Source organism: Diabrotica virgifera, chromosome 8 (genome assembly GCF_917563875.1).
Source record: "Diabrotica virgifera virgifera chromosome 8, PGI_DIABVI_V3a".
Classification (NCBI taxonomy): domain Eukaryota; kingdom Metazoa; phylum Arthropoda; class Insecta; order Coleoptera; family Chrysomelidae; genus Diabrotica; species Diabrotica virgifera.
The window spans coordinates 165664034-165691813 of NC_065450.1; the positions used below are offsets into that span (position 1 = coordinate 165664034).

The window sequence follows — 27780 nt, forward strand, 5'->3', positions numbered from 1 at the left end:
TCTGGTTTCTTCCTTGAAGACTCAAGTTTAACATGTTAAGATGATTAGTGAGATCTGATATAAAAGCTAACTGTCTTAAGAATTCTGGATCCTTAAACTTCTCTTCCAGTTCAGTTGTGTCAGATGAAACGTATTTGTTGAGGAATGCAGGGATTTCCTTTCTTATGGCAAAACATCGTTCCATGCACTTTCCTGCACTCAGCCACCTTACATGGTTGTACATTAGCAAGTCTCCATACTCAGCCTCTGTTTCCACTAAAAACTGCTTAAGTTGCCTGTGTAAAAGAGATCGATTTCCACCTCTAATCATATTTATAATCTTAATCACGGTTTGAAAAACTTGATCTTTCTTGACTGATTTTCCACATAAAGCTTCCTGATGTATAATACAATGAATTATTGGGCAAGTGAAACCATTCTCTCGAAGCAGACCCACTAATCCAATTTTTTTACCTGTCATTGATAGGGCCCCGTCTGTTGCTATGGCTGAACATTTATCAAAGCCTCCAATTCTGTCAACTGTTTTCTTCACAGCCTCATAGATGTCTTTTCCTTTTGTTGTTCCATAAAGAGGACAAATATCAAATAACTCCTCTTTACTGGTAAAATTATCAAAAGTAGTGCGCACAAATATTACCAGCTGACTAACATCGGTTTGATCAGTGCTTTCATCCAAACAAAGTGAGAAATATGAACTTTTCTTAACCAGGCTAAGCTTAGATTTTTCTACTTGCTCACCCATAGCAACAATCCTTCTTTGTATGGTTTGATGTGAAAGTGGCACTGATTCAAATTTCTCCGCCATTTTAGAATCACCGAAATATTTGGCCATTTCAACAGCACATTTTTTTATAAAATTGCCATCAGTGAAAGGTTTTTTTGCCTTTGCCAGCTCAAGCGACACGGCATAAGATGCATGCAAAGAATGCGTTTGAAAGTGTAATATTTTACTGAACATACCAGTTTGCTGTTTAAGCTTTTTCTTCAAATCTGCAACTAGGGCACGCCGACTTTCATTTGTGTACGTAGCATAAGTACTTATTTTCATGCACTGTTGTGTATTATATTCTTTAGGCACTGAAACGACATTCATGCACACTAAGCACTGCAACTTTCCATTATTGTTAGCAATCAAGTAATCACTCTCCCAACTTTCTTTGTAAATTCTGTTCTTACTATCAATTTTCCGTTTTACTGGTTTTACACTCATTATTGTATAAGAGGAATCAAGACAAAGAATTAATCAAGTTCACTGTTCACTAGCAACGTAATAGATTAGCCGACTAGCCTACGTGTCAGTAGCACACTGGCACGATGGCGGCTGACGACGGATGGTAAGCAGTGGGAGGTGTGGCCTGCGTGAACTGTGATGCGCAGTAATCAGTGCAGTTCTCATAGTGGTGGAGGACGATTGTGTTCGTTACACGTCCGCGAAGCGGCACGCGGTACAGTACTTGTGATGTAAAAACACTGCTAAACCATAAAATATAAATTAAAAAATCTTTTTTCACAGCGGCAGCATTTAAAGAAAATATATGCTTTTCGAAAATCTTACGTGGGCCACAACAAACAGCCTCGCGGGCCGGATGCGGCCCGCGGGCCGCCAGTTGGACAACCCTGACCTAGGACAACGGGTAAGACGTGTTTGTGCCTATAAACAAAAGCTAACCATAGTTTTGTAAGTGTTATCAATAAACATATTCACAAATTCACTATAAACGTATTACTAAGACGAAGACGTGTAGATCTAATAGAGAACGACGACGAAATAAGGAAAAATCTAAAGATCTACATTAAATAAATCTATGTAATTGGAGTGCACGCATCGGCGACTTTGACCCAAAGAAATTAGCAGAGTAAACATAAAAGCATATTAGTGTACTTACAAATTGATTTTTAAACTGAATACATATAAACAAACACATACAAGTTAAATAGGTACAAAAATAACTGGAGGTGATCAAATTAATGATTATTAAGTAATATCGAGAGAAAGCTACATCACCTGTCAGCTATTTATAAATAGCTATAATTGTCAGCTATAATAAACGAGATATGGGTATTTAAGTATTCCTTCTATTCAACCCCAGCAACCAGCAGATGGCTAACCAACATCTTGTAATAACAACATCCGCGCAAGAATAAATCCGTATTCCCCACTTATTAAAATTAAATCAAAAATAACTTAAATAAACTACGAGAGTGCAAGAGTAATATCTTTAGGTACCATTTGTAAATACTTTGTATTGGTAAAAATACCTACCATTACAAACAATCCATAGTTTATTGCACCCAACGGTAAAGCACTAAGATAAAGGGGTTGTTGACATCTTAACAGTATAAAACCAACATCTTTTTGTACCGAAGGAGAAGCTAGGTGCCAGTCAGAAGTACATATGTCTTCTCGAAGGGAGAAAGTCTAAAAATAAAACAATATGTCACATTATTTATTATTTAACTATTCTCTTTAAAAGAAAAGGCGCAAAAAGTCGCCTGTCAAAATTTTCAATGTATTTTAAATGAATTCATTTTTTTTTTCGTATCCTGAGAAAACTAATATGATAGCTTTAGCCATAAATGATATGGGACTTTCGGCTCCAATGCTATTTAAATATGATTCATTTTTTTCGAATCCTGAGAACACTAATAAGTATTTTTGAAAAGTTTAAACGCAGAATGAAATAGATTACGTTATTACCGATTACCTAGGGCCGTAAGTCCCTGAAGACTTCTATAATGTATATTTTAATAAGTTACAGGTTACAGGAGAGAATAACTAAGAGGAAATTTAGTGTGATTTTGAATTTTAAATATCTCATTCAGAAGAAACTTTTTATTGTTTATTCTAAGAAACTTTTGGCCCTCGGTATTTTGGAAAAATTTAAACACAAAATGAAATATTACGTTAATACCGAGGGCCGAAAGTCCCTTAGAATAAATTAAAAGATTCTTTTGAATTAGATATTTGCAATTAAAATTCATACTAAATTTTCTATTTTATTGTCACACCTGTAACTTATGAAGTAAAATAAACATTATAGAAGTTTTCAGATACTTTCGGCCTTCAGTAATAATTAGGGAGCGGATTTTATGCTAAATGCATATTGCATGCATATTTTGCATATTTGAGAACTATGCTAAATTTTGCATATTTAAAAAAAAAAACATGCATATTTTGTGCCTATTTAAAAACATTATTTTATGTCCGTTAAAATTTTTAATTTTTTAATTCGACACAAAATATTTCCGCGCACAGGCTGTTCTATTAATTCGATAACTACCTGAAGAGAGACGGCTCATTCACAGCCTTTTTATTTTTTCTTAGAAAATACCCGATCTTTACACAAAGTACGTATAGTGCTTATAGTACGCCGTTATAAAATGATTGTAGGATGTTAAAATGATGAAGGATGGTTTACCGGGAACTCCGAATTGTATTTACTTTTATTATATTTAGTAGGTACCTATAATTCTGGTGATTCTTTTAAATCCCCTACTGTTAAGAGAATTTCCAACTTTAACCATAGTTTTACGATTTTCTAACGGAAATTATTAACGAAACATATTAGGGGTGAATTCCATGATGTAAATGTACTAAGTAGCGTAAAAAAAGTATTCGTCAAAAGTCCTTTACGGGTCCAGTTGTACAGGAACAAATTACCTAATGTACCTTTACCTCCCGAACCAGTACTGACCAGGTTGGGAACTTGGTTGGAAGCTGCAATTTTTTATGCTGAACATTTTGTCGCAATTAAGTAATTGCTTTTAGAATTTACTGCCGAAGACAGTGCTGCTATTATAAAGGCACAACATATTTTTAAAACAACTTCATTGGCAAATCAGCTAACTTTTATCAAACGCATTATAATTTTATAGTAAAAACCATAAATAATTTAGAAAAGCGGAAAATGTCTTAAACAGTGTCCGTCGAAATAGTTAGAAATTTTAAAGCAAACATTTCGAAAGTTCCCGGTCGAATCGGTAATTCACTTAAAAAGAAATTAGAATTGGTTCTAGAAAAAAATCATGGCTTTAAATCTTTGAAGGACATATGCGAAATTTTTAATGGAAATTTTAAAATTGATTTTGGTGCAGAATTTTCGGCTTTAACAAGTTATTTTAAATACGCCCCAATTACTTCTGTTGATGTTGAAAGGAGTTTTTCAAGTTATAAAAATATTTTATCTGATCAAAGAAAATGTTTCCTCGTAAAAAAATTGGAAAAACACATTGTAGTGAATTATAATCACCGATATTATTGTTTTATTTTAAATAGGTAACTATTGGTATCAGTTTTTGTAAAAAAATGTGAATAAACTGCATATTTAAAAATTTATGGTTTTATTTGAAAGATAATAAATAAGATTGCCGCCTCCCCCACCCCCTATAAAAGAACCCCCTAGAATAGAATAGAACATAAAATTTGTGGTTTCTCTAAATGCGCATTTTTTGAATTTTTGTGCATATCTTGCGCATATTTCGTAATTTTTTACTGCATATATATGCGCATATTTCCTCAAAATTGATCGCATATAAATCCGCTCCCTAGTAATAATGTACCTAATCTTTCATTCTGCGTTTATAGTACGTTCTTTAACGGTAAAATATTGCAAAACCTCTAAATTTTAAAGAACCGCTTGGATTGACATGAAATTTGGCATACACATTACACATATCTAACAAGTCAAAGAAAAAAAGTGATATTGTGCCGATGTGTGCTTTTGCCCTGGGGGTGGCTTTCACCCCTTCTGGTGGGTGAAAAAATATACGTCCAAAGTAAGTCCAAAGCAGAGTGTATAGTATAATAGTAAGAATCTAAAGTGTGGATAAAAGCCGTGTTAGTACGATCGGTAAGTACGTTTAAACTTATTTAAAACCAGTAAACATAACCATAGAATCACGTTATCGGAATTGATTGGCGGATTGATAAGCGTTCGACGAGCTTTTGAACTTTTGAGGTGGGCTCGGCGCTTTTCGCGATCCGGAATCGTTCCACATGAACAGGGAAATATAGTCAGTTAAATTTAAAAATATATATTATAGAATAAATTTAGAAGATAACTCAAGGTGAAAACAAGAATGGATGAATTAAATGAATTAATGGAATTAGTAAAATCAGTAATGCTGGAGGTTAAAGAACTAAGGCAAGTCAATCAATACTACATAGAAAAATTCAAAGATATACAAACAGAAAACATAGAATTGAAAAAACAGTTGGTAGTTGTTCAAAACAGAATGGAAATTATAGAGAAAAAAGAAAGACAAAATAATTTAATAATCACAGGCTTAGATATAAACGAAACGGAGCCTGAAAAAGTTGTAGAAGAAACTGTGAACAACATTAAGAAATACTTAAAAGTTGAAGCTGAAATAAACCGAGTCACTAAGATAGGTAATAAGAGATATAAAGTAGAAATGGTAAATCTGAATAAAAAGAAGGAAATACTTAGCAATAAGACAAAACTTAAAGATGTTCCAGGGGCCAGAATATTCATTGACGAAGATCTAACTTACCAGGAACGTCGTATCCAGAAAATAATAAGGGAACAAGCAAAACTAGAGCGAAATCAAGGTAAAAACGTCAAGGTGGCATACAAGAAGATGATAGTAAATAACCAGGTATGGGTATGGAATAGGCAAAGCGAAACTTTAGAGGAGCAGCATGATCATAACAAAATCATGTACAATTCAAAAAACTGATAAGTGATCAAGTGGAATTACCAGTAACGAACCAGGCAACGAATCAAGGACATAATCTAGGTATTAGCGAAATAAACACTGTAGATATAGTAAACAAGGAAAATCAAATAACAAACAAAAGTAAAAAAATCAACATTGGAACTTGGAATATTAGAAGTCTAGCTGGTAGAGAAATTGAACTTGTTATGGAGTTCAAGCAGACTAATCTGAAACTACTTGCACTAACTGAAGTAAAGAAAAAAGGGAAGGGAGAGATGATGATTAATGATTGTACGTTAATGTACAGTGGAGTCGACAGTTCAAGATGGGCACAAGCGGCAGTAGGATGCCTAGTTAACAACGATTTTGTTAATAATATAAAAAGTTGGGAAGCAATTAATGAACGATTAATGACAATAAGAACCGACCTTGACGGAGAGAATATTTGGACTATTATAATTGCGTATGGTCCTAATGAAAATGATAGTAAGAAAAATAAAGATGAGTTTTGGGGTAAACTGCAAGAATTATATGAAAACAGTGCTAGTCCAATCCTAATAGTAGGTGATTTAAATGCAAGGGTTGGTAAGGAAGCACAAAAAAGCAATGGCGTCATAGGTAAATTTGGAGAGACTACAAAAAATATTAACGGTGATATACTAATGGATTTTTGCAGATTAAACTGTCTAGTTATAATGAATACTTTCTTTCAGCATAAAGATATACACAAATATACCCGAGTAGTTCCAAGCCGGAATGAAAAATCTATTATCGATTACATCATAATAGAGAAAATTCACAAAAATAAAATCCAAGATGTGAAAGTGACTAGAAATTCAGAATTAGGAAGCGACCATTTTCTAGTTGTTGGAAAAATAAAAGGAAAAGAGCAGAACACAAATAATACCAGAAATGCAAATATACAAGAAAAAAGATCTGTAAGATCACATAAATTAGCCAATATTGAAGTGAGAAACAAGTTCAACAAAATCACTGACGAAAATTTCAAAGAAAAATGGATACAAAGAAAAACCATTGAACAACAGTGGAAATTCTTCAAAGGTACTATTTCCAATGCTGCTGGTGAAATTTGCGGATATACAATTACTGGTGGCTCAAAAAAAAGGACTAGTTGGTGGAGCGAAGAGATAAAAATAGCTGTGAAAGAAAAGAAAGTAGCATGGAGAGCCTATCTAGAAAATAACAGTTCACATATGTATCAGAAATACAAAGAAGCAAGAAAGCTTGTGAAAGAAAAAGTTAAAAAAGCTAAATCGGAAGAGTGGGAGAGATTTGGAGAAAAGATGGAGCAAGATAGTAGGACAAACCAAAAATTGTTCTATAAAGGTCTGAAAAAAATGAGAGGTAAATCAGGTAGTACTGTCGTGCAAATAAAAAATAAAAATGGTGAAATACTTACCCAACCACAAGATATAGTTAACAGATGGAGTGAATATTTCAAAGAGTTACTGGAAGCAGATGAAACAGATGATGAAGAAGAACAAGAAGAAGAGATCATATATAGGACGGCGAGAAACGAGAGTAATGAAATAACATTGGAAGAATTAACCGAAGCCATCGCAAAAATGAAAAATGGTAAAGCGGCAGGAATAAATAATATCAAGGCAGAATGGTTGAAATATATGGGAGAATCTGCATTACACTACTTACACAAATTACTGATAGCAATTTGGAAACAGAAACGCATTCCAAAAGATTGGGCAACAGCAGTAATGGCTCCTTTATTTAAGAAGGGAGATAAAAAGGAATGTGCAAATTATCGAGGTATTTCCATGCTAAGTGTCCCGGCTAAGGTTTATGAACGAATACTGGAGATGAGACTGAGAAAGAAAGTGGAACATCAACTACACGATGCACAAAGTGGTTTCCGACCGAGGCACAGTGTCCAAGATCATATCTTTACTATAAGACAAATAACAGAAAAATTCCTTAATTTTGACAAAGATATATACATGTGTTTCATAGACATGGAAAAAGCCTTTGACAAGGTACCCAGACAGCACATTTGGAAAGCACTTGAACAGTTCGATGTTGGAGTAGAACTAATTGATGCAGTAAAATCCATGTACTGGAAGAGTTGGAACATTGTCCGAGCATTAAACTGTGAATCAAACACATTCGCTACTACACAAGGAGTAAGGCAAGGTGGAGTTTTGAGCCCACTGCTATTCATTATACAGGGTGTCCCAAAAGTAGTGGAACGGTCGAATATTTCGCGAACTAAACATCGGATCGAAAAACTGAAAAATATGTGTTCAATCATTTTCAAAAATCTATCCAATGACACCAAACACCAACCCCCACTACACCCCCTGGAGGTGAGGTGGGGGTAACTTTAAAATATCAAATGGAAACCCCCAGTTTTTCTTGCAGATTTTAATTTGTTACATAAAAGTAAGCAACTTTTATTCAAGACATTTTTTCGAACTGTGGATAGATGGCGCTATAATTGGGAAAAACAATTTATCCTGATACCATAGGTAAATTATAGAAACGGTCTAATATCTCACGAAATACACTTCCCAATGAGAAACTAAATAACAGATTTTTAATCTTTTTCGAAAACCTATCGAATAACACCAAAAATGACTCTCCAACCCACCCCCTGAATGTGGGGTGGGGGGTAACTTTAAAATCTTAAATAGCAACCCCCACTTTTTATTACAGATTCGGATCCGTCATGAAAAATTAAGTAGCATTTATTCGAAACATTTTTTAAAATTGTTAATAGATGGCGCCTTAATTGGAAAAATTCGATTTTTTAGCGCCATCTATCAGAAATTTTAAAAAATGTTTCGAATAAATTTTGCTTAATTTTTTATGACGAATCCGAATCTGCAATAAAAAGTGGGGGTTGCTATTTAAGATTTTAAAGTGACCCCCACCCCACATCCAGGGGATGGGTTGGAGGGTCATGTTTGGTGTTATTCGATAGGTTTTCAAAAAAGATTAAAAATTTGTTTTTTGGTTTCTCATTTGGAAGTGTATTTCGTGAGAAATTAGACCGTTTCTATAATTTACCTATGGTATCAGAATAAATCGTTTTTCCCAATTATAGCGCCATCTATCCACAGTTCGAAAAAACGTCTTGAATAAAAGTTGCCTACTTTTACGTAACGAATCCAAATTTGCATGAAAAACTGGGGGTTTCCATTTAAGATTTTAAAGTTACCCCCCACCCCACCTCCAGGGAGTGTAGTGGGGATTGGTGTTTGCTGTCATTGGATAGATTTTTGAAAATTATTGAACACGTATTTTTCAGTTTTTCGATCCGATGTTTAGTTCGCGAAATATTCGACCGTTCCACTACTTTTGGGACACTCTATATATATGAATGAAGTAATAGAAAAATGCAGTAGAAAGTCCCGAAAATTAGATTTAGGTTACCATCGATTAAAAAGTATAACGATAAGTGAATGTGTATTTGCAGATGACATTGCATTAATAGCAAGTTCAGAGAAATCTTTGCAAAACAACCTAAATTTATGGACGAGAGAACTTGCAGACAAAGGAATGAAAATAAATTTAGCAAAGACCAAAACTCTACTTATATCCAAGACACCCAGAGAAATCCATATAAACCTAGACGGAAATTTAGTAGAACAAGTGGAGGATTTTGAATATTTAGGAACTATAATAGATGGAAAAGGAAAAATGCAAAAAGAGCTGAACAACAGAATTGCTAAAACATCACGACTATATCACTCCCTGAATTCAGGTTTCATTAGCAAAAGAGAAATTAGCAAGAAGACAAAAGTGTCAGTATATAAGACAATATACCTCCCTACTTTGTTATATGGAAGTGAAACATGGACACTAACTGAACGGGAGAAGAGCAAGATACAATCTTCTGAAATTAAGTATTTAAGAAGAGTAGAAGGAGTTACGCTAATAGACAAAGTAAAAAATGAAACGATAAGAAACAACCTAGATGTTGAGAGTGCCAACAAAGCAATAGAAAGATCGCAACTAAGATGGTTCGGTCATTTAAATAGGTTAGATCCACATAGACAAGTCAAGGTAGTTTGGGAAGCAAAGGAAATTGGTACAAGGAGAAGAGGAAGACCGTGTCAACAATGGAACGATGCTGTGGGAAAATCATTACAAAGCAGAAACCTCACATGGGAGGAAGCCAAGAGAAGGACATCCAACAGAAAACTTTGGAGAGAGATGATTAGGAAGTAAAAGCAGATTTCTCGACACCTCACGGTAAAAGAGAACTGGATTATATATATATATATATATATATATATATATATATATATATATATATATATATATATATATATGCTTTCTGTTGTTTTCCGGGTTTGACTCCGCGTTGAATAATTTTGGTTTTGATAAAAACCATTATTTTGACGACGTTTCGGCAAGATCTCACTTGCCATTGTCAAGTCAGGTAGTTCCGCTTCTCGCTGCTGCTTGAAGTAAACTGACATTGCTGACTGCTTGAAGTAAACCAGTTTACTTCAAGCAGCAGCGAGAAGCGGAACTACCTGACTTGACAATGGCAAGTGAGATCTTGCCGAAACGTCGTCAAAATAATGGTTTTTATCAAAACCAAAATTATTCAACGCGGAGTCAAACCCGGAAAACAACAGAAAGCACATATAGCTCCCGCGGAAACTTCAAGTGTAACATATATATATATATATATATATATATATATATATATATATATATATATATAGCCCGCAAAAAATTGAAAAAAATTGTGTATATTTTAGGTCTCTATACCTGATAAAAGCAGAGTTATAGCTAATGAAAAATAGGTTCATATTCGTTCAATTCCAAATGGAATATTTTAACGTGAAATAACCAAAAAATGAAGCACTTTTTGGGGAAAACTCATTACAAATTATTTAGTGTTTAAAAAAATTTCATTTTTGTTTTATAAAAAAAATTTCTAGCATCAAAAGTAAAAAAGTTACACTCAAAATAAAGTTAGTTCTTTTTTTTGGTAAGAAATCGGGAAAATCACCTCCTAATTAGTATCTCAGATGAACTTAATCGTTACCACTTCACAAGTTTCTTTACTCGTATATATATTGTTTATATGATCTGTAAGTCTCATCGGTTCAAAGTCCTTATTTTTGCAAGAGCCTTAGTTAAAAGGCCTTGAACGAGTCACTGATCACGAGTGTATGCAAATTTAGAAACACCAAATTTTAATCAATTTTTGTCTTACAGAAAAACAAAAAAATACAAGATATTCAGAAAAGCAATACTGACTTTTTTATTTTTTGAGAATTTTGGTTTCTCTAACAACTTTGAAGTTATTTAAAAAAAAACATATTTTTCAAAATTAAAAATTTTAAAAATTTTATTTTAAAACCAAATTTTTTCAAAAATAAGCACTTTGAGTCAATGAAACTTACATATCGTATAAACACAACATAAGAAAAATAATTTGTGGAGCGGTAATGATTAATTTCATTTAGGTTGCCAATTAGGGGGTGATCTTCCAGACTTTTTTTGGCCAAAACAAAAGGGAGCAACTGTATTTTGAGCGTAACTTGCTTAAATTTGATGCTGGAAACTTTTTATAAAAACAGAAATAAAGCTTTTTTAAACACTTTAAAAAGTTATAACAGGTTTTCCCAAAAAAGTGCTTTATTTTTTGGATATTTCACGTTGAAATAGCCTATTTGAAATTTGGCGAATATGAACCTATTTTTCATTGGCTATATAACTCTGGTGCTACGAGGTCCAGAGATCTCAAGCGTAAACTACACCATTTTTTGTAAAAACTTTTTTTTCGACAAAATACTTACTTTTGAGTTATTTGCGAAAACCGTCTAAAGACGTGGTTATTTTGTTGAAAACTGAACATATATTCACTCGCAAATAACTCGAAAAGTGTTGACTTGGCGAAAACTCTATAGAACAAAAGTTACTTAAAATTAGTCAGTATATCTATTTCCGGACTTATTTTTGACATATATTTTTTCACCCCCAAGAGGGGGTGAAAGTCACCCCTAGAGCAAAAGCACACATCGGCACAATATCACTTTTTTCTTTGACATATTAGCTATGCGTATGCCAAATTTCATCTCAATCCAAGCGGTTCTTTAAAATTTACCGCAAAAACCGTGAAAGAATGTACTATTAAATTGTTCAATAATATTTATTAGCTTTCTCAGGATTCGAAAAAAATGAATAGATTTAAAACACATTGAACATTTTGACAGGCGACATTTTGCGCCTAATAATGCATTAAGGGATAGGCGCAAACTTTCGGCTCCATTGCTATTTAATGGGATTCATTTTTTTTTCGAGTCGTGAGAAAACTAATAAGTATTTTTGAAAAATTTAAAAGCAGAATGACAGAGATTACGTTATTACCGAGGGCTGAACAGTGGCGGCCGGTCAGGGTCGGCAGGGTCGGCAGTGCCGACTCACACATTTATAGATATAAATTTTTTTAATATTTGTATCTGTGAAGTAAAAAAAAATCTGTCAGATAATACAGACTAAATTTTATTCATGGTTTTTAAAAGGATTTGATCAATCCGAGCGTTAAGTGATCCCTGCGCATAAAAGACTTCTCAAAAAATGAATGATCTGAACCATTCATCTGACTTTTCGGCTAGCCGTACCCAACTCATCCGTAGCTTGACGATTTACAAATTTACACGTAAACGAAATAACAAGTTGATGAGCAAGCGAAAGCGAACATAAATACATTCTCTCCGTGGGCATTAAGCGGCCAGGTACGGCACTTTTAAATCTGCCGGTCGGTGTTTCATTTGGAGCATCGCATCGGCAGAAATTGTCAAAAATAATCACGCCATTTTACGTCGTTTGATATTGTAATTTTTTAAGTTGTCAGGAATTATCATTTAGTAGACATGATGAATCGAAGCATTTGTTAAAAATTAAAGTAATTATAGAGAATTAATAAAATTGTTTTAGAAATATTTACTTTCTGATTCGAAGTGTATTCGTAATACAGAATACATATAATCAAATAGTTACATTTTTAATAACGTTATTGAATCTGAGATTTAGAAAACCATTTGCTTCTCGCTGGAAGTAGATGAAACTTCTGATTATCATGTCATTTACAATTATCAATTATTGTTGTTCGATACGCGTTACGTGGTAATATTTATGAGAGGTTTTTAGGTTTTAGAGACGTGAGTAAAAGCAATAAGGCAGAATATATTTTTGGTGTTTTAAAGAACAGATTAATAGTTATTTATGATATAAGTGTTTAAAGTACACATTTAAGGCACGCATGTGAAAGTTTGCAGAATGAGCGATAGCGATTTCTGCAATTCACATGAGTGCCTTAAAAATGTACTTTTTACTACGCATATCATACAATATTTTTTCTACAAACATAATTACAGGACAATATCTACAAAAACTTTTACTTGAACGTGACTGACATTCCATTTTTATATTTTTTTGACATTACATCAAAATTGTCTATACGGTCAATACGAACTGCAGTGCCTTAAAAATATTTTAAAGCACTAGTGCCTTAAAATAGCATTTTTAACGCTCGTATGGAGTGCTAAAAATTGCATTTTTAACACGGTTGTAGAAAAAAAATTTTGATATCAAAAATATATTGGTAGGGCAAACTGGGGCAATCTTATGACGGCGTTGCTGTGATGTGTGGTGAATTGAATGGTCTCCAGGCAAAAGTTAAAACTATTGCATCACAAGCTTTATTTACTCACTATACTATGATGCGTATATAATGAATTTAGTTTTGCATGTTACGTGTAAAAAAATAATGAATATCGTCTTTTCTTGCCAGTTTAGCTCACGGATTACTGCTTTAGAACAAATTTGTTTCGAAAAAACTGCGAACAGTTTGTCAGACGCGATGAAATTTTAAATCTCGGTTAGTTTTATCTAAGCAGATTATCTCTAGTAGTTTTAGTATCTGTAGCAGATTTTCGTGAACAGCTTTTAAAAGTTTTTAATTTTATTATCGAAGGCGACGATTTTGAAAGAGGCGATACCTCGATCCGTGAAGCAATCGGTTTGAGAACTTTATTAAATAATTACTCTTTTAATATTCTTTTAAATATTTTTAAGACAGAGTTGGCCCAAGATATTCATTGTTGTTCAAAATCAGTCAACTGACATTATTAATTCCAAAAATAGAATACGAAAGCTGGTGCAAAATCTCAGAGATTTCCGTAATGATAGTAGTTTCCAATATATACGCAGTGACGTTTTGGATTCGCTTGATATTTCCGAACCATCCCAAAAAAGACACCGACATGATACATATCTCGAAAAACGAGTAGGTATATCTTGAAATTTTGGATACCTACTAATATGCAAATAGATACTCGTTTTTCGAATTTTGAAGATTTGCAAATTTTTGACCTCTTTTACGATTCAAAATAAAAAAGTTCCATTTGCCAAAGAATTTCCAAGATATTTATTATTACAAGTTAGGTACTTAAAAATTATGCCGATCCAAATATTTTCAGAAAGTGGGATAAGTTACAAAATATGTATGTATAATTCTATGTAGTAAGTACTGCAATTCATTACAACAAACTGTTCATCAATTTTCTTATTACCACCAATTTCTGCCTCAAATAAACGGGATTTATCTTGTCTCAAAAGAATCAACACGTATTGTCGAAACACCATGAAACAAGAGAGAATGTCAAGTACGTCAAATAAAACAAACCAAAAACAACAAAATCTCCTATGATGATTTAAGCCTTTTAGTTTGATGGTATACCTATATGAGGAGACAAAAAAAAACCTTGCCGACCCTGTCTCCAAGGCCACGAGCCGCCACTGGGCCGAAAGTCTCTGAAAACTTCTATAATGTATATTTTAATAAGTTACTGGGATGAAAATAAAACAGAAAATTTAGTGTGATTTTTAATTTTAAATATCTCATTAAAAAGAAACTTTTTATTTATTCTAAGGAACTTTCGGCTCTCGGTAATAACGTAGTCTTTCATTCTGCGTTTAAATTTTTAAAAATATTTATTGGTTTCTTCAGGATTTGAAAAAAATTAACACCATGTCCGTGGTAATATTTTACAAATCGAACATTCGCTATCTTTGTCATACAACGCACTCAGTCGAACAGAATGTGCTGACAAGACAGTGTCACTTTAAGATATTTCACACGGCTTCAGGAATATTTTGAGCTGTATTGAATAAATAATATTGATGGGTCTACCCCAAAATCCCGACAGCCAAAATCCCAACAGCCACAATCCCGACGGCCAAAATCCCGACAGGCCAGAATCCCGACAGGTTTGATTTTCTTTTTTACATATAATTTTTCATTTATTTCTTGTTTTTTGTTTATGGCCATCTGTTTTTTATTTTTTGTTTCTAAACAAAAGTATTTACCATTTAATATGAACTAATTTTCTAAATACAATTTCTAACATGGGTATATGAAATTATTGTTTTTGCCAATATATAGTCCAATAATATATGTACAGGGTTACGCAATTGAACTGTTACCTATTCAAACGACCATGATTTTTGGTGTGAAATTATTTTTTATTGATTCAAATAACAAAAATGTGTGAAAATAATAAAAATTTCAGAATTCACTCATTTTAGCTCGATGTGGCCATCTTTTGCCTTACTATGGCCTTCAAACGATCAAAAAACGAGCTGCATGCTGCACGAATGTGATCGAATGTGATCTTCCGGTATTTTGGCCCATTCACGTATAATTGCTTTCTTCAGCGCATCCATACTGGCATAATTTTTAGTCCTCACCTTGCTCTCCAAAATGGACCAGATGGAATAGTCCATCGAATTTGTGTCTGGCGAATTCTAAAGCCATTGTGTGGATGAAATGAAGTGTGGAACATGGTTTTTTAACCATTCTTGGTTCACACTAGCTTTATGAGACGGTGCTGAGTCTTGTTGGAACATCCATGGTCTACAACCGAAATGTTTGCGTGCCCACGGCTCTAAAGCAGCTTCTAAAACATTTTTCAGATAATAAGTTGCATTGACTTTGACACCAGATTCAATAAAAACGATTGGAGAGCGTCCATCGGTGGTTACAGCTGCTCATACCATTACTTGAGATGGAAAATTACTTCGGGTAGCCGTTCGTAGGCTCAAACTTTCGTAGGTGCATTCGGTCAAGTAAACATGATCATTTTTGATAAACATGATCATTTTGAGAGTTTATGAACTGCTCAATAGGGAAATTTTTCTCATCAGAGAACACTATATTCGGAAATTCGCCACGTTCGTGCAGGCGTAACAATTCCTTTGCTCTGTCAAGCCGAACTTTTTTTTTGCTTTGATGTAAGATTGTATGCTTTTTGGAACTTGTAAAGCTTGACCTTGAGCTCCTTTTTCAATATTCGTTGCATGCTTCGCTGGGATATTTTCAGTTCTTTGGCCATTTGATTACCACTACGACATGGATTTCGCTCAAGTCGAGCCTTCACTTTCCAAACCATTTCAGGTGATAATGCTGTTTTTTTTCGTCCACCACCATAGCGTTTGGCAATGCTACCAGTATCATTATAACGAGTTATGGTGCGATACACAAACATTTTATTCACTTTGAGGTGTTTGAGCTGACGATCAATAGCTGGTTGTGATTTTCCCGCCAAATATAACGCAATCACACTATTAAATTCCATTGCGAATAACTTTTGTTGTATGTATAAAACTTAGATGCAAATGCTTTTTTGACGGCTTATTAAACGATATACTGAAGTGTTATCAGGCCAACTTTGACGTAGCTGTCATTATCGATTTGCCAGATATATCGATGTGAAGTTGGTAACAGTTCAATTGCGTAACCCTGTATAATCAAACCCTGAATTCAAGTTTACTTTCATATGTACAGTACGTAAATCGTACAGCTGGACATATGCAATGTACATTAAGTTGAGTGTGGCAACTGCGCTAATCTGTGTTAGTTGAAGCTTGTGTTCGAGTTCGAGTTCGAGTTTTAGAATAGAGTTGTTACAACGAATAGAATAAGTGAATTTGTAAGCAAGAATGTCCATAAATAACTCAAAAACAAAGATTATGATTAATGAGTTAATAATTTTACTTTAATTTTTAAAATATTTTTTATTTAAAACTAATTACACAATTTTCTTATTTACTCAGGCCAAAAATATTCAGCTACTATATTGTCATGTTTTGACGTTTATTTGTGTCAGTCGAAATTAATATAAACGAGGATTGTGACTTCACGAACGGCGGTCTTTGCGTGTCGTAAGGGGTCAAAGGCAAAAGTGTCCTCAAGTGGCTACCATAGTATTTTGAGGATACTTTGACCTGTGACCTCTGATCGGTCACAATCCTTTGAGTAAAGTAAATTTCTCCTTTACAAACATATCTAGCCGTTTTCACACCACTTGAGGTAAGCCAGCCAGTGCGTTGATCTTTTCTATTGTGGAAAGATCGTCCCCAATAGGCCTACAGGAAACCACACCTATTTTTTTTAAACTCGTATGTAGAATTTTCTTTCATGAAAAACGTGTGAATCGAGAGAGGGAATTCTGCTACGTAAATCTACGTAAATAATTTAAAGTTATTAAAATGCAGTTAAAAACCTTTTAAAAATGTTATTGTGTACCTACTAAGCCCAACGAAAAACGAAAAATTATTATTCAAACTAGTTAAACACAAATAAATAATTAATTTAAAGTAATTGAAAATCGAACAATACATTATACGGTACAAAATAATAAGTAAACTAAATGAAAGGTTCAAATAGACCACCTTGCTTTGCAAGACAATAACCTAGTCTATTATAAAATGCTTGCTTCACGTTTTCAAGCTGTTGTGGCGTAATCGTAGCACAAACGTTTCTTATTTTATTTTCAAAATCCTCTAGACTATGTTCCCTCTCGAGATCGTTGCCATAGGTGGTGGATTTAATATTTCCCCAGAAAAAGAAATCCATGGGAGCCAAATCGGGACATCTTGTACGCCATTTAATTTGGTTGCTTGTTCCGCTTATAATGCGATCTTGAAAAAATAATTTTTCACGATACGCGCATTATGAACGGAGCAGCCATCATGTTGGTACCAGACATCTTCTAAACGTACATCTGGGATATTCTGAATAGCTGGAATAATGCTATCTTGTAAAAGAGCAAGATATTTAGCTGAATTCGGAACTCACTCAATGAAAAATGGACCAAATACATGGTCACCTCAAATATCGGTCCACACAGTAAGTTTTTGAGGGCGTTGAGTCCGATGTACAATGCTTCTATGTACATTTTCCTGAGACCATACCGCGTTCTGGAAGGATTGTGATGACCCCGTACAGAAAATGACGATTCGTCGGTGAAAAGAATGTTTTTTACAAAATCATCATTTTCGTGAGATGCTTCCATTGCAGCTTGACAAAACTCCATTATACGATAACGATCTTCGGGAAATAACTCCTGGGTTCTTGAGTATTTAAAACTCTTAAAGCTATATTTTTTTAGAACTTTATGAACTGTGGTATGCGAAACCTCCAACTCTTTGGCGACACTTCTGGTGGTTCTGGAGTTATCTACCTCAATTGTAGAACAAATATCTTCATCCCTTCTTTCGATTTCCTGCTGACTTTCCGGGGACATCTATTTTCTTTTGTGACATTTTGTACAATCTTTTAAGCAATATTGTGTTTCAAACTATTTATAACATTTGCAATTGTTTGTCTACAAGGTATGGGTCTAGTTTCGAAAATATTAGCAAATAGATCTACACATTCTGCCAACGAATTACCTTGACAATAATACCATTTAATTATTTGCATCTTTTCTGGAGAAGTATAAATAAACATTTTAAACAATACTCTTCGGTTCGGGGTTCAGATGACAAACCAATAATACTTGACGTTTAACGAATTTTGAAGTTAATGCTAACATCCAGGATAAACAATTACTGACAGTTTGTATTTGTAGCTCAGTTGCCACAATTACCTCAATATAATACAATGTATGGATTTATGTATCTAAATATATACGATGTATGTTTCCTATGTCCAGCTGAACAATTTACGTACTGTATAATAGATATTATCATGTCACTTACAACCTTCTATTTCAGTAAGTATAGCTTTTATATTATAAAATGAAGTGTTTAAATAATTTTTTCTTTTAAAATACATAATAATTAGTATCCGTACTTATTAGTAAGTAATAATTTTTCAATTTCAATACTCTATAATATGATTTGGTATTGCATTTGAAAAGGAAACAATAAATATTCAAAATGTAGTGGTCGGAATTCTTACTTCTGCGAGGATTGTTGCATGTCGGGATTTTGGCCTGTCGGGATTCTGGCGTGTCGGGATTTTGGCCGTCGGGATTGTGGCTGTTGGGATTTTGGCTGTCGGGATTTTGGGCGGCACCGAATGTTGATAGTGTATTTGATAAATAAATAATTTAAGACGTGAAATTAATAAAAAGTTATTTATTGTTTATTATTTATGAAAGATCCCAAGCAGAGAATACACCAGGATACATTCTGTGATCCAAGTTTTTTGTTGTTAAAGATGTTCAAAATTTATCTAAGCGTTCCATAGTAACAATATATTATTATAAAATAAGTGAAAAATAATAATTATTATTATAAAGATCACTTTATCACTTTTCCTCTTTTCTCGATTAAGTATTAGTTTTTATTGCATAGTATATAAATTATTATAATCCCTGAATACATAATTAGTGAAAAAATTATCGTATTAATTAACGGAATTAATAATTTAAGCGATTATACAAGTAATAGTTATTTATTCTCATAGTTATCTAGGAACATTCAAAAGTCATCTCTAAGTTAATGGTGACAATTTCATTATCAAGTAATATTTATGTACATATTCATACCAGTGACAACTTTACTATACGTTATTTGCCGTGTAAAGAAAGAAAAAATAGGGATAGCGGTAAAATTTTTGCGCCTGCGCTCTTAATAATAGATACGCATAATACAGGGTGAGCCATGAGGAACTGTACATACTCCTAACTCGTATAGAGGCCCCTATGGGGAATAACAAATGACCATTAAACAGTGTCTGTTCCCATTGTTTAATAATATACAAGGCGAGTTTCGCATTTTGACAGAAATTTGTATTCGTCATAATTTTTGAACGGTCAGATCGATGTGTCTCTTATTTTGGTCAATTACAACTGATTTATTCAAATAGAAAAAAATCAGGTCCGGCTTTTGAAAAATTAGTTCGTTTGGGTCTTAGAAAACATTTCACCCTGTATACGCTTTTTGAAAACTCTAATATGAATTTTACAAAGTAGACAAATAGGCAATTAAAATGGCATATTTATCTTTTTCCCCACACGATTACTTAATTTTTTATAAAAAAATCAAATTTGACTATGAATTAAAAGTTTGGTAAAGTGAACCATAGATTTAAAAAAATTAACTTTTATTACAAAAATTATTTTTTAAACAAATATTGAATTTATGTTACCACCCAATCAACTGATTTATTCAAATTAGAAAAAAATCAGGTCCGGCTTTAAAAAATTAGTTCGTTTGGGTCTTAGAAAAAATTTCATCCTGTATACGCTTTTTGTAAACTCTAATATGAATTTTACAAATTAGACAAATAGGCAATTAAAATGACATATTTATTTTTTTCACCACACGATTACTTAATTTTTTATTAAAAAATTAAATTTGTCAAAATCGCAATTTTACCATAAAAATAAAAAAATCAAACAAGGTTTTTCTTAAAATTAAAAGTTTCACCATTTTTTTTTTCTATAACACGTCTAGATCTAAGACTCCCCATAACACTTCTCTTTGGACTCTATAGTTTAACATAGACGGGATCAAATAATAATTTTTGCGATTTAACTTTGCAATTCACGAATCTGCAACTTTTACGAGAAGAAGACTAGAAGTCTACAACAATTTTCGTAGTCTTCACAATAGGGATGTTCACTAATTTTTAAATATAGATAAATTCAATAGATTACAAGGTGTATAAAAACTTAACAATCATAAAACTGTTTAAAAATGTATATTTTTTAAGATAAATGAGTTCATAATGTTGATTTTCTTGGAGGCTAGAAAAACGGTACCCTGCAGCGAGGCTACGGTCTGTGACGTCAGCAGTCGTAACATCTTTGATCGACGACTAGTTTTGTATACTTATTTACGAAGTGTATTTGAATGTGCGCAGTTTTTTACGTATTTGATTATTAAAAATGAAGCCAAATAAGTGGTGTTTTGTTTCTGGGTGTGTAAATACATCAAAAAACAGTTCTGACAAGATTTTCATGACCGTTCCAGCCAATTTAAAACAGAAAAAGAAATGGTTTGTTGCAGCTAGAACTTAAAATAACTAACTTAAAGAACTAACTTAATAAAATAAACATTATAAAAGTTTTCCAGAGACTTTCGGCCCTTGGTAATAATGTAATTGTTCTTTCTGCATTTACATTTTTCAAAAATAATTATATATTAGTTTTCTCAGAATTCGAAAAAGATGAATGAATTTAAATAGCATTAGACCGAGATTTTGCTCCTACCCCCTTAAGGAGTAAATGAAAAAGTTTCGGGACCTCAAATTTGTATTCCTTAAACTGGAAAATTCCTAAAAACGGGATTCTGATAATACTTACAGTGAAAGTAAACCTTGAAATAACTACATGTGGATGTAGGTATGACTTTATATTATATTAAAATCATTAATAATTTAGTGAAAAGATTGGTTAAAATGAAAATGTATAATACCCAAGTTCAAAAATATTTTTTACCTTGGAACAGTTGTCAACTCGAAATACGAAACAACCGAAATAAGATCTAGAGTTGAAAAGGACAGAGCTAACATTTAACAACATGCATGAGAAATATTTTCACCCATTGCGACGTAATATCTCTCTCACTAAGAATGCGGCTGCTAAAATGTTATTATTTCCGGTCTTGCTATATAGCGCAGAGGCCTGGACAATAATGGAAACATTAATGAAAAAGCTAGAGGTATTCGAGATGTGGGTGTACCCACGTATTCTCAAAATATCCTGGCGACCCACACCAACGTACAGGTATTGCGTCGAATGGGAAAACAAAAAGAAATCTCTTTTACAATTAAGAAACGAAATCTAAAATATTTCGGTCATCTCATGAGGCATAATAAATATCGTATACTCCAACTGATAACGTAAGGTAAAATAGAGAGCAAACGCGGACCCGGAAGAAAAGACACTCATGACTTAAAAACTTACGCCAATGATTTGGACAAAAATCGATCGAGTTATTCAGAAACGCTGCAAATGAAATTAAAATTGCCATGATAATAGCCAACGTCCACAGCGGACAAGGCACATGAAGAAGAATAAAAATATTTTTAATACACCTAACCAAGGTAAGGTAATAACCAGCCAATGTATTTATACAATATGCATGCATACATGCATGCATACAACTTTCTCTATTTTTTTTTGTGGAGTATTAAGCATTTATTTTTTTAGCTTAAAGAAGACACGGAAAATTATATGGAATATACACTCAGTAAAGCTGTGGTAGATTTATTTTTTTACAAGATGCCAATAAATCATACACCATTGTTACATCTACACTACAGTCGGTAGTTTATACGAATCGGCTTTCTGAAAACCTTCTTCCATTTTATTTGTTTATTTTTGTACCACCCAAAATATGTCCTTACAAACAGTCTATCCACTTTAAACTAAACAAACTCACTATAAAACTCCACTTTAACCCTGATAAAACAAGAAGAGAACAAAATAAAATGACCTGAAACGTCAAACAGGTAAACAATAACACTATGAGAATGGCGCGCGCTTGGTGTATGCAACTAGTGACGTCAGGCCAATAGAGAAGCGTTCTTGAAATTTAAAATAATGCTAGATTTCTAATAAAGATTTTTTATAGAAAGGCTTTTTCAATTTTGTTGAAATTTTAGACAATTATTCCTAGGGTGTTTCTTAATCGTTTTACATGTTTGAAATGACTTTTTAATTTTTTGTGAACATCCCTATTGGTAAAAGATATGTGCTGTAAAAATTTCAGAAAAAAAATATTAAAATGGAACAGAGTTGTAGCGAGTTAAACCGTGATTTCATTTTTTTTATTTTTAGGTTAAAATTCCGATTTTGACAAATTTGATTTTTTAATAAAAAATTAAGTAATCGTGTGGGGAAAAAATAAATACGCCATTTTTAATTGCCTATTTGTCTAATTTGTAAAATTCATATTAGAGTTTTCAAAAAGCGTATACAGGGTGAAATTTAAGACCAAAACGAATTAATTTTTTAAATCCGGGCCTGATTTTTTTCTAGTTTGAATAAATCAGTTACTTGGGTGGTAACATAAATTAAATATTTGTTAAAAAAATAATAATCTTTGTAATAAAAGTTAATTTTTTTTTTAATCTATGGTTCACTTTACCAATTTTTTAATTATTCATAGTCAAATTTGATTTTTTTATAAAAAATTAAGTAATCGTGTGGGAAAAAATAAATATGCCATTTTAATTGCCTATTTGTCTAATTTCTAAAATTTATATTAGAGTTTTCAAGAAGCGTATACAGCTTGAAATTTTTTCTAATGCCCAAACGAACTAATTTTTTAAAGCCGGACCTGATTTTTTTCTAGTTTGAATAAATCAGTTGATTAGGTGGTAATAGTGTAACGATTGGCCAAAATAAGAGACACATCGATCTGACCGTTCAAATCTTATGACGAATACAAATTTCTGTCAAAATGCGAAACTCTATTACTAAACAATGAGAGCAGACACTTTTTAATGGTCATTTGTTATTCCCCATAGGAGCCTCTATACGAGGTAGGAGTATGTACAGTTCCTCATGACTCACCCTGTATATGTTTATATGTATTAATGAAGAGTTTTAATATCCTTAAATTATCTTTGATTTAAACTATACTTTTGCTGTTTTTGTTTTTCTGTCTTTTTTTAATACGCCGCTTACTATCTGACTATCTTATTTCGCATTTTTATATTATCTGTACTGGCTATACGGACCCTGTTGACTGCCATTCTATGTAAATAGTTCTGCACTACTGTATTCAAGCCATTACCTCAAGTTCCTAATAGCAAACATAGAAGAAGTAACTAGAAGAACAGAAAATGAAGCGGAAATATTATTAACTATTAAAAGATGAAAACTTGAGTATTTAAGACATGTGATAAAATGGAGATCAATTATTACAACTGATTATACAAGGCAAAATTCCAGGAAAGCGAAATGTGCGAAGATGAAGAATATCCATAAAGAAAGATGTAGAGCACGTAAGAAAATTTAAGTACCTGGGAACCTGGCTATATGAAGACTGGATGTCGGAGATGGAAATTAAATGTCGGATAGAAAGAGCCAGAAGTGCATTCATAAAATTCAGAAACGTCTTTACGAGCTCTGACTTTGACCTGAACCTAAGACTAAGATTCACGAAATGCTATATGGTCGGTGCTCCTATATGGCACGGAAGATTGGACTTTAAAAATAAACACAATGAATAAACTAGAGGCATTTGAGATGTGTATTTATCGACGAATTAAAGTTCCGTGGTCCGTACGAATAACAAATGAAGAAATCCTGAGACGTACTGGTACAGAACGACAACGCTATGTACAAATAAACTGGGCAAAACGGCATACCTGGGGCACGTAATTGAAGAAAAGATCGAATGATCTTTTCATCCCTTCTCACCCCTTGATGTCCACTCTACAATTATTAATGCTGGACTATCTGATCATGAAGCAGTTTATACGAAGTTTAATATCTCCAGCAAACCCTTCTCGAAAACCCGACGTTTAGGCAGGATTTTTTCCACCCGGAACTTTCGAAAATTCCAAAATTTATGCTTAACCTCTGAGTGGCGCTTTCCTGCCATGGACGTGGATAATAATTTCAGTGAATTCTTAGATAAGCCTATCTGTATCTTCAATAAAACATTTCCTTTAATTGCAATTAAGCCAAAACATCACAAACCCTGGACTACTAAAGGTATCCGAATATCTTCCAAGAATATGCGTTCTCTTCTCTATATCAAGAAATTAAATACCAACGTCTCTATCACTGACTATATCACCAAGTACAGGGCAACCTATCTTAAACTTATAAAATCAGCTAAAAAAGTCTACTACCAGAACCGTCTGGGAAGCTCCAAAAGTGTTGCAAAAGAAACTTGGTCCATAATAAACGATCTTCGAAATAAAACCCACACTGCTCAAACATTTTCCCTTCCAGACCCTGAAAATCTAAATGAATACTTTGTTAATGTGAGTAAAAATATTACATCAACTATTTTGCCACAATAAGATCCCATTTCCTATCTCCCTAATTCAAGAAAGGTCTCGAATTCATTCTTTATAAAACCAGTCGATAAATCTGAACTGATCCAAACAATCAATAGTATCAAAAGCAAATCTTCCTGTAGTACTGATGGTCTATCGATAAACATTTTTTCTAATCTTCCAGAAAATGTGTTAGAAGTCCTCATCTCACTAATTAATGATTCTTTTGAGAGAGGTAAATTTCCAGAGTGCCTGAAGACAGCCATCATTATTCCTCTTCATAAGGGTGGTGAAATATCTAATACCTGCAATTATAGACCTATTGCACTACTACCGGTACTCTCCAAAATTATTGAGAGACTCATAAAAGCCCGACTTATGTCCTTTCTAGTTGAAAACAACATTTTATCACAAAGTCAGTTCGGCTTTTTAAATAATAAATGCACCACTGATGCCATGTTTTCTGTACTACACGAGGTTTATCAAGCACTGAACAATAATCTTCACACTACCACCGTTTTTTGCGACTACGCCAAAGCTTTTGATTGTGTAAATCACAACATTTCGATAAAAAAACTAAATTTCTACGGAATTCGAGGCATTTTTTTAGATTGGCTCCAATCTTACTTGGATGATAGGAAACAACTGGTTAGAGCAAATGATACAGACTCTAGTCTCAAAAACATTGTATGTGGGGTACCTCAAGGTTCAGTATTGGGTTCTCTACTTTTCCTTATCTTTATTAATGACATGACTAATTTAAAAATCGATGGAAAAATCTTTCTTTTTGCTGATGATACCAGTATCACTTGGAGCAACTCAAATATTGCAACTCTTCATGCTACTATAACTTCTGATCTACTTACAATAAAAACCTGGTCTGACTCAAATTTACTCTCGTTTAACGTAGATAAATCAGTAGCATTGTCTTATAAAGGAGCTCTTCAACCCTTACCTCTTAATAACAGCCAGATCAGTACCGTTGATTCTGTAAAATTTCTTGGTATTTTTTTAGACAGCAACCTTAAATGGTCCCTCCATATCGATTTGTTACGGAAGAAACTCTCTTCAGCTTGCTATGCTATAAGATCTGTTTCGAATGAACTCAATTTAGCATCTTCCAAAATAACATATTTTTCTTTGTTCGAGTCACATCTTCGTTTTGGTCTTCCTTTTTGGGGTTCTGGTACAGCTGCCCAATTCAATGTTATTTTCAAAATACAAAAAAGAGCAATAAGATATGTTTTTGGCCTCAGAAGAACAACACATTGCAGAAGTTATTTCAAAGATCACGGAATTTTAACACTTACATCTTTGTATATTTTAGAAACTGTTTGCTTAATTCGTAAACATCTACATGTCTTTCCACCAAGACCTAATCATGACTACTTCACGAGAAATTCTACGTTTGACGTCTATTTGGCGACCCCGTCCTCGGAGTTAGTAAAGAAATCGATATTATATTCCACAAAAAAAACTGTACAACCATCTCCCCCTACAACTAAAATCTGCACCATCTTTCCCCAAATTCCGTAAACTGACAAAAGCCTACCTGTCTGAAAGACCATATTATTCAGTAGAAGATTTTTTTAGTCAATAACTAAGAAATTACAGTACCAATTGCACAAGTAGTATTTTTATTATTTTTTTTATCTATATTTGGGTGTCATATGCAGCAGCTTAACTTTTTAACTTTTAAACCTTTTTTATTAACTATTAGGTAGACTATGCATTTGCAATTTATTTAAATTTTTGCAATTGATTATTTCTGTTTTAACTTCATTATTATTATTATTATTATTTAAATATATTGACGATTTATGTAATTTTAGTAAATTGGATTGTTACTGTTTTGTTTGTTTGACTATTTATAATAGTCCATGTGGTGAGACCGCTCCCGTCTGGAAAAATTTCTGATTCGGTTTCTTTGTGAATTTCTATTCAAAAATGTCCCCTTTAAACAAATCTGAAGGGTGCCGGGCGGAATTTTTGGGCAGAAATTGTTTAAACAATTTTTTAAGCAAATACAAAAGATCACGTTTTTTTGCTCCGGAACATATATTTTTAAGTTTTGTCGATCATTCTGAACAAGAAAGGTCTCTTCTAAATTTTCTCAAAAATTGATAGTTTTCGAGTTATAGGCGATTTAAAATCTGAAAAATGGGAAAATACGCATTTTTGAGGCTTAAAAACTCATATTCAAATTAGTATTTTTGAGGTTGCCAGATACTTGAATTGAAGACTAAATATTCAGCTTCCAGATTCTGAAGAGTGACCGCGTCTAACTTTAATTTATACCGTTGTTTTTTAATTGTTAAATATGAGTGTTTATCCGATTTTTTTGCCGGTGCGGCGCGCTCCGTTTCAAAAATCTCATATTTTACTCCGAAAAATATTTTATCTAGATTGTTTGGGACATTCTAAATAAAATAAGTATCCCGACATTTTTCTTAAAAGTTAATAGTTTTAAAGTTATAAGCGATTTAAAATCCTAAAAATGACAAAAAACGCAAACCGCTTATAACTTAAAAACTATTAACTTTTGAGAAAAATGTCAACAAACTTATTTTATTTAGAATGTCCCAAAGAATCTAGGAAAAATATTTTTCGGAGGAAAATAGGAGATTTTTTAAATGGAGCGCGCCGCACCGGAAAAAAAAATCGGATAAACACGCATATTTAACAATTAAAAAACAACGGTATAATTTAAAGTTAGACGCGACCACTCTTCAGAATCTTGAAGATGAATGTTCAGTCTTCAATCTAAGTATCCGGCAACCTCAAAAATACTAATTTAAATATGAGTTTTTAAGCCTCGAAAATGCGTATTTTCGCATTTTTCAGAT

General features: G+C 33.0%; 1 protein-coding gene across 1 annotated transcript in view; it reads right to left on the reverse strand.

The window, feature by feature from the left end:
* Positions 1–27780, reverse strand: part of LOC126889584 (odorant receptor 47b-like) — a 74583-nt gene that overhangs the window by 14085 nt on the left and 32718 nt on the right. The window contains exon 3 of the mRNA XM_050657984.1: positions 2264–2419. Within this exon, the coding sequence (XP_050513941.1) occupies positions 2264–2419 (156 nt within the window). The remainder of the gene's footprint in view (positions 1–2263; positions 2420–27780) is intronic.